At 31.4% G+C, this 13,260-nt stretch overlaps 5 protein-coding genes across 5 annotated transcripts in view; 2 read left to right on the top strand and 3 right to left on the bottom strand.

Annotated features, from left to right (window-relative positions):
• LOC113398427 (tetra-peptide repeat homeobox protein 1-like) overlaps positions 1-13,260 on the bottom strand; it is a 306,660-nt gene that overhangs the window by 172,689 nt on the left and 120,711 nt on the right. The gene's annotated exons all lie outside the window — the stretch shown is intronic.
• On the bottom strand, positions 2,326-3,026 carry LOC113398439 (neurogenic differentiation factor 6-A-like). Its single transcript, XM_026637182.2, has one exon. The coding sequence runs from the start codon at positions 3,009-3,011 to the stop codon at positions 2,463-2,465; it is 549 nt and encodes a 182-aa protein (XP_026492967.2). The 5' UTR covers positions 3,012-3,026; the 3' UTR covers positions 2,326-2,462.
• On the top strand, positions 4,440-6,170 carry LOC113398443 (uncharacterized). Its single transcript, XM_026637187.2, has one exon. The coding sequence runs from the start codon at positions 4,440-4,442 to the stop codon at positions 6,168-6,170; it is 1,731 nt and encodes a 576-aa protein (XP_026492972.2).
• Positions 6,322-9,179, bottom strand: LOC113398425 (inhibitor of nuclear factor kappa-B kinase subunit alpha). The gene has a single exon (XM_026637160.2). It carries the CDS (start codon positions 9,055-9,057, stop codon positions 6,736-6,738), a length of 2,322 nt encoding a protein of 773 aa, XP_026492945.2. The 5' UTR covers positions 9,058-9,179; the 3' UTR covers positions 6,322-6,735.
• On the top strand, positions 9,731-13,227 carry LOC113398430 (gastrula zinc finger protein XlCGF57.1-like). The gene is made up of 6 exons (XM_064217159.1): positions 9,731-10,009; positions 10,180-11,128; positions 11,530-11,712; positions 11,921-12,074; positions 12,331-12,477; positions 12,760-13,227. The coding sequence occupies exons 1-6, from the start codon at positions 9,872-9,874 to the stop codon at positions 13,025-13,027; spliced, it is 1,839 nt and encodes a 612-aa protein (XP_064073229.1). The 5' UTR covers positions 9,731-9,871; the 3' UTR covers positions 13,028-13,227.

Raw genomic sequence — 13,260 nt, 5'->3', positions numbered from 1 at the left:
TGAGCCAATTTAAATTAATTTGTAGAACCTTTGTAAATTATTCGGGTTCCTATATTTACCAATATCGTTATATATTTTAATCATATGTGCATCAATATTCTTAGCTGTAATGGCGATTGTTTCAGGACGAGCATTCAAATTTAGATTACATTTAAAAAATAAAAAGAAAACAAAATTAAACTTTCTTATAAAAGTATTCAAAGTATTCTAATAATTATTAATTAGGTGCACGTTTATAGTTTATTATACGTCGTTATCTTTTGGGATAAGTTTTAAGTAACGATATGCACATATTAAGCTGTAGTTAAATAACAGACTACAATAAAAAGGCGAATGCATTAATCTTCCTATCAATCGACAATACAATGAGAGATCAATGCGTGGGCCCGACTGCTTATTACGACAGGGTTTTATCTTCCGTGACGCGTGTCTCCAGGTGGAACCGTGTAGTAGTACATTGCCCACGCTTCCTTATTTACTGGTCGCGTTTCGCATCACTACACTGAGACTATTGAGCAATGTTAATTTTGAACGATTCATCTTATAATGATACTTATTACATTATTGTGTTCGTAAAGTAATGTTCTGTTAAAGCACCAAACAAAAGTATAACAGAGGAATTGAATGACTTAACTGATTTTATTAAACGAGTTGATCAATTGTGTTGCGATTTGTCTGAGTGGCTAAGCAGCATATTCGTAGACTAATTAATTCTTGGAAGTTAGAAGAGGTTGGATATTGGCATTAAGAAAGAGTTTATTGTGGTAATTGTTATTTTGACTATCGACAACATTGATAATTCCTAAATGTTGTAATTTTTAGAAAAGAAAATACCTTTATATTTATATAATTAACTTGTTATAGTTTACGTCGAAAGATTACAATATTAGGTGAATTGTGTTTTATTATTACATGCATAAAGTTTTTCCTGTTAAATTATTCATAAATATATAATATTCTTAATAACTACCTAATACTAAAAGACTTCAAATGTTAATCTAACCAGTGTTTTGTAGTGTATTATAGTAACATCTATAATGTAAACTTTTTTGTTAAATGGCCTATCAAACGTAACTTTTTTTTCTAAATCGGTCTAATAGATAACGAAGCAAAATAAACACACAAACAATCAAACTTCAGTCCAAATTTATAATGTAAGCATTTAGCATTTCGGCATCTTCATTATACAGAATTAAGAAATAATAATAATTAGTTTCCGTGTTTTCCTGGATTCATGGAAAAAGTATTGATTTAATTGATAACTTAATCATAACTTTTACGTGATATAAGTTTATAATTTATATAATTAAATAACTAAAAATTAATTTTAAATAAATAAAAGTTATATTTTAGCTGCAGAAAATATGTTAATTTTATCTTTATTTTTACCAAAATATTATCAGAAAGCTTTCTATGGGCTTTTTTCATCCCTTGACACATTTAATCTTCAAGAGAAAAGTCAACGACATCGTATTATTACCTTTTAAAAAAAAAAATATTGCTTATACTTGTAATTTGAAGTAGTAGTTTATGATATATTAAAAAAAGTTTTAAAGAAATAACATTAAAAAAAACCACGGTGATTAAATATAGATAATAGGGGCAAATGATTTGATGTACCTAGTATAGGTACTATAAGTATTGGATTAAATAATATAAATATAAATAAATCTGAAAATATACTTACGAAAGTATATAAGAAATTATATAATACGTACGGAGGCATGTGGGTATGTAAAAATTATAAATATTATAGATTTGCACAAATGTCACGATCACTACAAAATATAGATCTCACTTACGCCCGCCCCCCGCCGATGTTTATAAACATAACATTATATGCTGTTAAATCTTTTATCCCCTGACATTTAATATATTTTCAATATGTTAAAATAATCTCATGATTATGACCTCAAACAGCGTTTTATTGATTATCATTTTTTATTTTACAATATTTAGATATATTTAATTTTTTATTTTTGTTGGACATTTAAACTTTCAGTTGTCACTAAATTGTAAAACGCTTGTAAGATATTTTAAAACATTATATTATATTTCATTTAATATTGCATAAAAATAGTTTTTGTTGTTCAGATATTTTATTAAAATAAGAATATAAAATCATATTTATATTTATTTTTTAAAAGCAGATAAAGTCATATCAAATTAAATATCATGTGAAGAAGTTAACGTAAGTATAGGATTATTGACGTACAATATTTAAAAAAAAACTAAGATGATATAAAAATTTGAATAACATTTATGGTAAGAATTTTTATGTATTTAAATCTATGGGGATCCAACGTTAAATAAAATATTGTCCAATTCAACAAAAACAATTTTATTAATAAAACAAATAAATAAAATCTCAAAAACCTCACTCGATAAACTATTTATAAAATTAATTAATATGGCAAAATGAGAATTGAGGAATACCTAATGAACACTCCAACACTTCACTGTCACGAGAATGTCCTATCAATATACTCGTAGTCGAATTCCGCGAAGAAGGAGTCAAATGGCGACAAGGAGTCCTCAGCGAATTCCGACGGAGTTTCTTGCTCAGTTGAGAATTCTGACATTTCAGAGCATAGTGGTGAGGGCCACCGATCCGGTCGAGAAGAATCAGTCTCGGGGCTCGTGTCTCTTAAAGCAGAAGATAACGCCGTAATGTATCGCATTGCCAAACGCAGAGTCGTGATTTTGGTAAGCTTCTCGCAAGGAACGGGTGTGCCAGTTATTTCTGCAGCGGGAACTGCTCGCCGCAGAGCTTCAAAAGCGCGGTTTATCTCTCGCATCCTGCTCCTCTCCCTCGCGTTCGCTGTTTTCCTCCTGTATTTGCTGAGGGGCTGTGGCGTTCGGCGCGCACGCGGCTCGCGGGAGCGCGCCGTGCGCGGACGCAGCTGATACTTGTCGTGATCGGGCATCGAGTGCGAGCCCCACGCGACGCCCGCGCCCGAATTCCGCTTAAAAAATACGCTCACTCCGCCCACTTGCCCCGCTCCGTTCATGTATACTCGTGATGAAAATTGGAGGCTCTGTAATGTTTACGGTTGTGAAATTGATGCCTTCATTGATGGAATAAAACTGATAACTGTTATCATTTTTATTTATTATTCTCAGTTTTGCATAGTCATAAAGTTTTCTTTTTGATCAAATAAATCGACCTTGGGCATTAATGTAATTGTAGTGTCATTTCCTTTTGCTATAAATTCCTTAGCGAAGATGACAACATCAACAAATCTAAATTAATGTACCTGCGTAGGCGTTAATGGTATAAAGTGCATTTAATATCCGAGTTCAGTCTTTTAGAGAATAAGTATAATTTATAGTGATATATCAACAGGACTTCATTTATCATAATAACATTTTATATTCTTCTAGTAGATCTTTCACAATTTTTGGTAGATAGATAATTCATATCAATACTTCCTATCAATTTATCTTAAGCACTGTAACATATTGATAACAAGAATTTAAAGTGATAAATCATGGTTGTTCGACTACGTTCACAAAAAATCTCTTAAATTTTTTCTTAAAATTTAACTAAATCGAAATAATTAACGCTTAGTTGTATTTAATAAAACATATATAACACAAAGTTGACACATAATATATTTTCATAGTCTAATTCACTTAATCACGCGAAGATACTTAGACACAATGAATGGACAAGGCGCTAAGCCATAATAATGATAATTTTAACATATTTAAATATTGGTATCGGCATTTCCGTTTAAAAAGAAATCTCAAATGTTAGCTAATTGTTAATTGACCTTGAAAGAGACCACAGTATTACAAATACTGCGTAGGCCAAGACATTAAGTATACCGTCAGCGTAGGCGCTGTAGCAATGCCTTCAACATTTAAGTTCTACCGCTAATGCAAATTAAATATTAAATATCGAATTTAAGCGAGGTGTATTTATTTAACATAACACAACACAACATTGAATCGACTAAAGTTACTAAGTTAAATGAATAGAAACAAGGACCTATATAATTATGCATTTCGATTTTTTTTTACAATATTGTTAGGCGGATGGACAAATTAGTCATCTAATGATAATTGGTCACCACAGCTTATATATATTGGCGCTGTAAAAAATATAAACCATTACGCCGATCACTAAAACGCCCATAACCTTGATAGCTAAGATGTTAGGTCCATTGTGCTTTGTAGTTAGTCTATTATAACCTATTTTAGGATTAAATTAATAAGTTATGATGTATTTAACAGAAGATATTAAATATATTTAACGTAATTCTTTACCGACGTTGATTTTTCTTCAAAATTATTTTATGATAATAATGTTAGGAATAGCTTCAACAACTTCAAGGCTCGTATGAAATTAAAAAAAAAAATTTTTAGAGGGAAAATATTATCCTCTGCTTATTAAGTTATTCTGTTCTGCAAGTAAAATATTTTATCCAAGCAAAATGAAACTTATTTTGAAAATTTTGCTATACTTAGAAAAAAGGCGTTTTTTAACTGAAATGAAGAATCTCTGCGAAGTATTCTTAGAAGATTTGAATGAGAAAACATTACGTAAATTTCCACCGCTTAGATTTTTGCTTGAAGTCGACGTCGTAGATTTACTCGATGTGTTCCCCGATGTAGGGGATTTTTTAATAAAAGAACCGCTCAAGTGGCAACGATGTTGTAATGAAATTCTGTTCGCGTGTCTGAAATCTTTAGACAATGACATGATTCAGAGTATACAAGCAACACAAGTTGGCGTCAATATTCGATTTAAAAGTATGCCTTATTTCTTGACGAATAAGCACCGAAAATACGAGAATATAGTTTATTTACGTGGATTACTTGTCAATATTACGAAGCCAACCAGTTACGTATACCACACCGTGTGGTCGTGTCCAGATGAATGTGAAGGAAACGAAGTTATTATGCATTTCATTCCAAAGGTTCCACCAAAATGTTATTTATGTAGGAATACACTATTTGAGAATAGTGGTTTAAGAAGATGTGGAGACCAGGTCCAAGCAACTTTTAAATTAAATAATGAATTACTATCTAAAATTTACACTATTGTTGATGATCTTATTCCAAACTTAAAAATAGGAAAAAAATATGTTATCAACGCTGTTATTCTGAAGAAATTAATAGCTATTTGGTCAATCGAAGAATTTCAAATTTTACCTGCACCAATCACAACGCCTGTTCCACTAGACATAAGAGAACTATATGAATCTTGTAGAGGCATTCCTTGGAAGTTCATATATTGTCTCGCTTCTAGCATTGGAATAAACGTTTGTCCTTTAAACACCTTCATGAATATTAAAATAAGTCTTTTATTAAGTCTGGTAAGTGTTAAAGCGAACTCGTTGACTAGCTCACCTATAATTCACTTTTTGTCGGGTGGATTTGATACAGGTTACATAGGCAAGATAATGGAACAAGCTGCTTTATTAGCAGATTCCTATACTTATTTAGGAACTACTCACAATTCCACAACAACAACGTTAATAGGAGCATCGGGAGGTGTTTGCGTAATGGCCTTACCTTTGCAAGCTTACAGTCAAAATCAAATACATTCTGTATTATCGGCAATAGAAACTAGTGAAATCTCTGACGGAGTTAATAAAACAACATTGCAGTGTGCCGTATGGGCTCAAGGAATGGACTTCAAAAAAATTATATTATATAATGTTGGCAGTATTTTTGGGTTTGTATGCCGTGGTGATTATGGCGAATATACTGATGAGTTAGTTGACTACGCTTTAGAAGAAGCTATAGTTCCGCCACAAATAGACAAACACGAAAGACAAGCTTTAAAAGACATATCAATTTATATAGATTTGGTAGCTGGTCTTAAGGTTAAATTGACAAAAAGTGCGGAAAATTTATTACGATGTTATTTCCTAACTGCTCGTAAGGAAAGGCCGAAGGTGGTTACAATCGGGAATTTGGGAGCTCTGATCGCTATTTGTGCCACGTCGGCAAAGTTATGCCGTCGAGATATAGCTAAAAATGATGATGCTGTTTTTGCAATTTGGTTACATGTGAGTGGTATGCCAGAACCGAGGTTGGCACCTGATGAGTATCTTCAAACGCCTGCGGATATAAAAAAGCTTAAAAAAGTTATAGACAATTTCTATTCATGGCTTGAGCAATTTACAGGTTATAGTATTTCTAATCCAAACGAATAACTATATTAATAATGAAGTACATAATTTAGTAATATCAAGAGTTTAAAAGAAAAGACAAAATAACTTATAAAACATGTTTATTTATAAAGATGAATATTAATTACGCAAATTGATTTAAAATACATATTTGACAAAAAATTAAATATCTATATACCTATGTCATAAATTTTGAATGCATGACTAGACCGAAACATTGTTACATAAACAATTTAATTTCAATATAAAATTATATTTTTACAGTACACTGCATAAAAAAATAATCTTCATTTTGACTAAACAATAAACCTAAATAAATTATAAAAAATATTCCTCCCAAAGAATAGACATTATTTTGTTAGGTACATCATGATGATGAAATTTATAAAAAACTTTGTGTCCCTATTGATTTGCATATATAAAACGGTAAGGCACATCATTTTTACTCACAGTTAAACATCTTTAATACTAACAAAAACAAAATTGCACTTGAAACATTGTAAAAGTATTCCTATAAACTAAATCTCAACTTTGTTAAATACACATAAATATAAAGTGTATTATATTTACAAACAAAACAATTCAATGATCATTGTGAAGTATCATTTAAAAACGCAAAATCAAAGATTGTTTGCTGCAACATTTTTTTTTGTGAATTTAATTTTTCACAAAGATTTGTGTGGTTTTGTCTCAAATTCAAACTCTCTGATATCAAAGACTTCACAGTATCTTCTTCCCTGTGTGCTACAGGTATGCAATGGTGAGACACAGATTCTCCTATTTTAAAATCTCTCTTTTGAAATGAAACAACACTGTAAGGAAGATCGGCCATGTTGTCTGCATCTCTTACGACAACACTTATTGTGGACCAAACACAACTTGTGAATTCATCCATTGAATTTGATAAATCAGTACTTAATATTTCAATATTATCAGTTGCCTTTGTTATAATGTCTGAGATCTTGGCAAATTCTATACTCAAATCTTTCAATTTTAAAATAAACTGTTGATGTTGTAACTCTTGTAAAATTTTACTTCTTAGCTTTAAAACATCATAACAAACTCTGACAATGTCTGGACACTGTTTTTCTCTTTCTCTGTTTCCATTGTAAAATTCACTTTTCTTATGAGAAATAAAAGTTTTGTAGGCATTAGAAAATACATTTTGATAATTATATTTTGCTACAAAACTGTTCATATCTGTGGAAATTCCTTCATTGCTACGTCTAGCGGCAGACTGTATTCTTATCGACAACTGCGACCAAGCATTTTGTATTTTTTGTGTTTTTTCTAATAAAGCATCTATTTCTTTGAAAATCTTGCCGAAACCACCTAAGAGATTTGTCCCTACTTCACTTTCTTTTAACTGCTCAACATGTTTCTTTCCTTCTTCAGTCATTTTCGTGAAAAACTCTACTTTAGCCAGGAATTGACCCAAGTTCTTGTCTACTGAATTATGTTTCACAAGCAATTGCTTACTTTCTTGTTTCAATGATTCAGCTCTAGAGAATATTCCATTTATCAAAGCCTCATAAATGTCCATTTGGTTAATTACAAAGTAGAAAGCATTTCTATACAAATTTTGACTATTTTTATAATTGTATAAATCCTTGTGGTGTTCCAAACACCTTTGAACCGCTTTAGGTACATTTGGTGCACAGCTACTATCAATTATTTGATTTTTGTTATAAACATACAACATTACAGCACTGTTTTCATTCCAATATTTCATGACTAACTCTTCATTATCAATATCAGTATAGGATGTTGGTGATATTAATATTTGATTTTCAGTGGGAATATTAGTGTCCTTATTAATCCAAGTTTTAAGGGTCAAGATTGTAGTCGATTCATTTATTTCATAGGCCACTTGAGAAATAGTTGTAACGGAGAAAATTTTGATAATTTTCCTTGCCAGTATCTGTTCCAGTAAAGTAAATATTATTATATTACTTCCTAAAGTATTTCCCTTTTCTTCAGAAGGAATATCAAATGTCACTTTTGACGGAGTATTTCTTCCTCGCATTTTAGGATCCCATTCCAATGCAATTTTTAACCATTCCTCAATTAAAGCCTTGAATGGTTTTGATATATGATTTTCAGGAAATATCTCATTTGAGTAACTTATATCACCATGAAAGGTTTCATATACACATATATTATCATGTGTCTTTTTTTTAACAGAAGGCATCCATTCAACTGGGGCTTTAAATGGTAAAAATGGTCGTGTCCCACAAATAATTTCAAAAGCAAGTAGCCCTAATGACCAAAAGTCAACAGAGTTGCTGTAGCTCTTGCTGTAAAAGAGCTCAGGTGCCAAGTATTGCAGAGTACCAACAAAACTAGCGCATATTGAATTTGAATCAATTTCTTTAGCATAGCCAAGATCAATTATTTTATATGTCACTTTCTTAGGAGTTTGTTCCAAACCTACAACATCGTCTACATGCATTACGATATTTTCAGGCTTAAGGTCACGATGAGTAATTTTATTATTATGAAGGAATCTCATCGCATTTCCAATATCATTGAGTATTTTACGAACTTGTATTTCTTTTAGTCCGCAACATGCATCTGCTCTGGTTAACACTTGCCTCAAATCGCCACCACTACAATATTCCATACATAAAATGGGTAAGTTGGAGGGATTTGCGCGAGCGAGACCGGTTACAAATTCAGGGGGTAATTCTTTTGTAGCAACGATATTCGGATGATTACAAATTTGCAGCATTTCGACTTCTTTAGTCCATCTCTCTCTGTGTTTGGTGGTGAGCTCATCGCCCCACTTACACGTCTTGATAGCCAATTTCTGTTCATTATTTTTGTGTTTCCAAAGAACAACTATACCAAAACTTCCAGATCCCAAAACTCTGTCCTTAATCCAATCGCCAATAAATACAATATCATTCATCGCGGGATATCAGTGGATACTGTAATCGCTGACTGATTAATAAGTAATATAGCAAAATTAGACAAAGTTTAAAAATAACTTTCTTTTCCTGTCTTTTGTGTATTCACTATTCAGAGACTTCAAAGAGTATATAAAATTATAAACTTAAGGCAAACAGATTCACCCTTTTAATTGACATATGACAACTAGTGATAATCTTGTCTGTGGATGTTTACATTTTGAGTAAACTGTAGAATACTAAATTTTTATGATTGTAATCATCTAAAATCTCTAGTATTTTAATTTAATTAATTTCATTACATTTGATGAACATACAAGATTGCTGATTTTTTGATTATTGATTTTATTGTTAAATAATGCAGCCTGCATTTTTAAAGTAGAAGGTAAAACCGGATCAGTGGTAAAGAGTCAATGATATTCTAATAAAAATTTACTAGAACATCATTGTAGAGAGTGCTTTTTATCACTACTATTATTATATTTTTATTTTTTATTACAATTATTTTTTTCTTATTTAACATTTTATTTAACTTGTTCATGTAGTTTTTTTATTATCGTTTTTATTTGTGCCATGAGGGACTTGTCCGTGTAATAGAAAATTTAAAGAATAATAAGACGCTGTATGTTGTATAGTATACCTATGTTTTTTTTAAATGGAAAAATATGACATGTTGTCAAAGGAAGATGTTACTATAAACAATGTTATTTCGATATTTTCATTTTGCATTTTGATAAGTTTTGAAGTTACAAAAAACCCAAATGTTTGAATTTTATTAAATAAAAATAAAGATTATCTCTACATTAAATAGCTAAAATGATAGATATCGAGAAAACTTGTCGGACTTGTATGAAAAGCGATGTTTCTTTGGTGGATTTGTTTGGTCCTATTAAAATTGAGAATAATAGTTCTTTAAAACTGGCAGATGCGTTAATGGAAGCTACTCCTTTACAGGTAATTATGATAAAAGTTTATGGAGTTCTAGTACGTATTATTTTGTAGTTTGACAATTATTAAAAATAACTAAAAACAATAAACAAAACAACGAATTATAGTCAAAGTTACAATGTTATGATAATTAACCAACGCAAAATTTTAATGGTGACTTCATTTATAATCTCTAGATAGCCAAAGAAGACGGCCTCCCACAAAACCTCTGTGACGAATGTGTGAAAGCCTTACAAATAATGCATATATTTAGAACCCAAGCTCTCCATGTCGAGAGTGAATTGAGAAAACTAATTCTTTCAAGTGCTTCTATAAAAAATGAAGAAAACGACTATGACTTAAAGAATGAATTTGATTACATGGGTGATTATGATGATTTTAGAATTAATGATGTACTGTCGAACGAAGAAACAAAAGACAAAACCTCATACAGCTGCAATACATGTAAAAAAAAGTATACAAACTATGAAAAATATTTAAAACACAAATCAGTCCACGAACCAACTAAATCATGTCCAAATTGTAACAAAAAGTTTTACAGGAAGTCGTTATTAAAGGAACATATGAATAAGAGTTGTGAGCTTAATGATAGTAACATTGAATCTGTAGGAGCTGACATTGAAGAAGAATTAGACATTAAAGTTAAGTTGGAAGATGAAGAACATAAATGTCCAGAATGTTCTATAACTTTTCAATCACAAAAATATTTACTGTTACATTTAAAAGAGCACAAGAAAACAAATTTGGTGGAACAGAAACTCATAGACTCAATACAAGAGCACAATGGAACCATAGACAATCTAGAGGCAGAAATAAAAATAGAAAGTTCCACTGATCAGTTTAAATGTTCACAATGCAATCTTGTATTTGAAAAGTATAGGTCTCTCATATCACATTCGAAGAAACACAAGAATCTGTCCAAGAATGGCATTTTTAAATGCAACTACTGTGATAGAGGATTTTCCTCTAAAGGACCTCTCAAGAGGCACTTGTTACTTCACTCCCAAGAAAGACCATTCAAATGCACGAAATGTCCAAAGTGCTATGTTCGGAGGGATGCTCTTGTTGCTCATATGCGTAAACATAGTGATGTTAAGAGGTACACCTGTGAACATTGTAATAAAGGTATAATATACATTTACATAGTAATTTAAGACATTCTATTCAAATATTAATCAATTTATATATTTTATGGAATTGATATTTAGCAGATTAAGTATGCAGCATTATTATAATTGATCCGTTGCATGGAACCTTTGCGACAAAGGTTGAACTATAAGATTTGAAAAATTAGTATGGTGTAATTTTCGATGACTACAAAGAATAACTAGATAATATAAAATAGATGAAGCGAAAAAATTATCAACAGTATAATAATTATAACAAAATATTGGGATTAAAAAGTACAAATAATTGCATACAGTACATGTTTAATTCAAAAAATTATATATTAAATACATACAATTAATTAAGTAGATTAATAGTTGATTTCAGTAGAACTACTAGTTATTTTTAATATGTTTCAGCATTTATCCAGCTATGTACTTTAAAGGATCACATCAGAACTCATACAGGAGAGACTCCATTCCTCTGCTCTGAGTGTGGGAGAGGCTTTAAAAACAGTTCCAATCTGAGACAGCACTTAGCACGTCATTCGGGACTCAAACCATTTGCATGTAATCTGTGTCCTAAGACGTTTTGTACCAAAGGTAATAAATTTATTTACAACTAAAGCATTCAGTATTTAAGTTTAAAATTATAAAATTGTGCAATACATATAACCAAATCTACTTTTTTGTTTGTTTGTTTGAAAAGATATTATTTTTAAATAAAACAGCACTGTGTACTACTTTGATAAGTGAATTTTTTTTTGGTAATTCTTTTCAATTAAATGCAATTATTTTTAACTTTTTTCAGGTCAAATGAAATGTCACATGGTGTCACACACAGGTGTTCAACCGTACAAATGTAATGAGTGTGGAGCATCTTTCACAAAGGCAAACTCTTTGAAAAAACATAAATTAATACATCTTGGATTAAAACCTTTTGCCTGTGATAATTGCAACATGAGGTAATGTGTGAGAAAAGGAGACAATTACTATGAAATAACTTTTAATCTGCTTTGAAACACACGTGGTTCTATAAATTCCAAATGTTATATCTTTGGAACATGTTTAAAATTATATGATAATCTCATTGGATGTGTCACAAATGACTATTTGATTTGTTAGATTTTTTATTAATATGACAAAATATTTAGTGGCTAGGGCTATGTGAGGAATTGTAGAAAGTGAAAGTAGTTCTTAAGCAAGTCATGTTGTCGTCAGGTTCACGGCGAAGGATCACCTGACGCGCCACGTGCGCACGCACACGGGCGAGAAGCCGTACCGCTGCCCGCACTGCGCGCGCGCCTTCACGCAGAGCAACGACCTCGCCAAGCACGTGCGCGCGCACGTCGGGCAGAACATCTACCAGTACGTGCACGAGAACATATACCCCCTACTACCCGTATAAAACAAACAACAAATCCTTTCTATTAAGGTTTTTCTAAAGAATTATCCCTCTATTCACAGCCAGTGTTTAAAGTAGTATAAAAATTTGAAGTAAAGTGCCAGGATATATTTCTCTGTCTCTTTGCCCAATAACTGTAAAAGATAGTGTTGCCCACACCGAAAAATAAAATCTCCACTGATCTTTCTAGCAGTCATTTTGTAAGGTTAAACCAATTTAGTAACAAATAATCTCTTTCCTTTCAGATGCACAGTTTGCCAAGCCAGATTCCGGCTAATGAGAGAATTAAGGCTTCACTATCCCGTTCATTACGCCGGCACCGAATCCGCTGCCCTCACCGACAAGGAGGAGCCGTTAGTCATACTAAAAGGATGTTCTGATTCTAACATCGATAATAATATCGATAAAACGGCCACAGACGCACAAATAACAATTACGTTTAATAGAAATATTCTCGATAAAGATGGTACTGGTGATATTACTATAAATATTGGGCCTGAAAAGATTAATTAGTGGATTGTTTTTGGGGACATATACCAAAGGACATAAAAATAATGTATACCCTATTCCGATCGAAGGAGTACCTATAAACAAACCTTAGATTTACATATTATAGGTTTCTATATTATGCATAACAACACACAGTACAGTTCTTGATCTTTATAATAATTACGACAATGTCAACGACAATATTCCACTTTACAGCTTACTTTTTCGTCAATCAGTAACAAATACCATAGATTAAA

The sequence above is a fragment of the Vanessa tameamea genome, chromosome 15 (genome assembly GCF_037043105.1).
Source record: "Vanessa tameamea isolate UH-Manoa-2023 chromosome 15, ilVanTame1 primary haplotype, whole genome shotgun sequence".
Classification (NCBI taxonomy): Eukaryota; Metazoa; Arthropoda; class Insecta; order Lepidoptera; family Nymphalidae; genus Vanessa; species Vanessa tameamea.
Note: the sequence above shows the minus strand (reverse complement) of the source record. Positions and strands in the feature narration are given on the sequence as shown.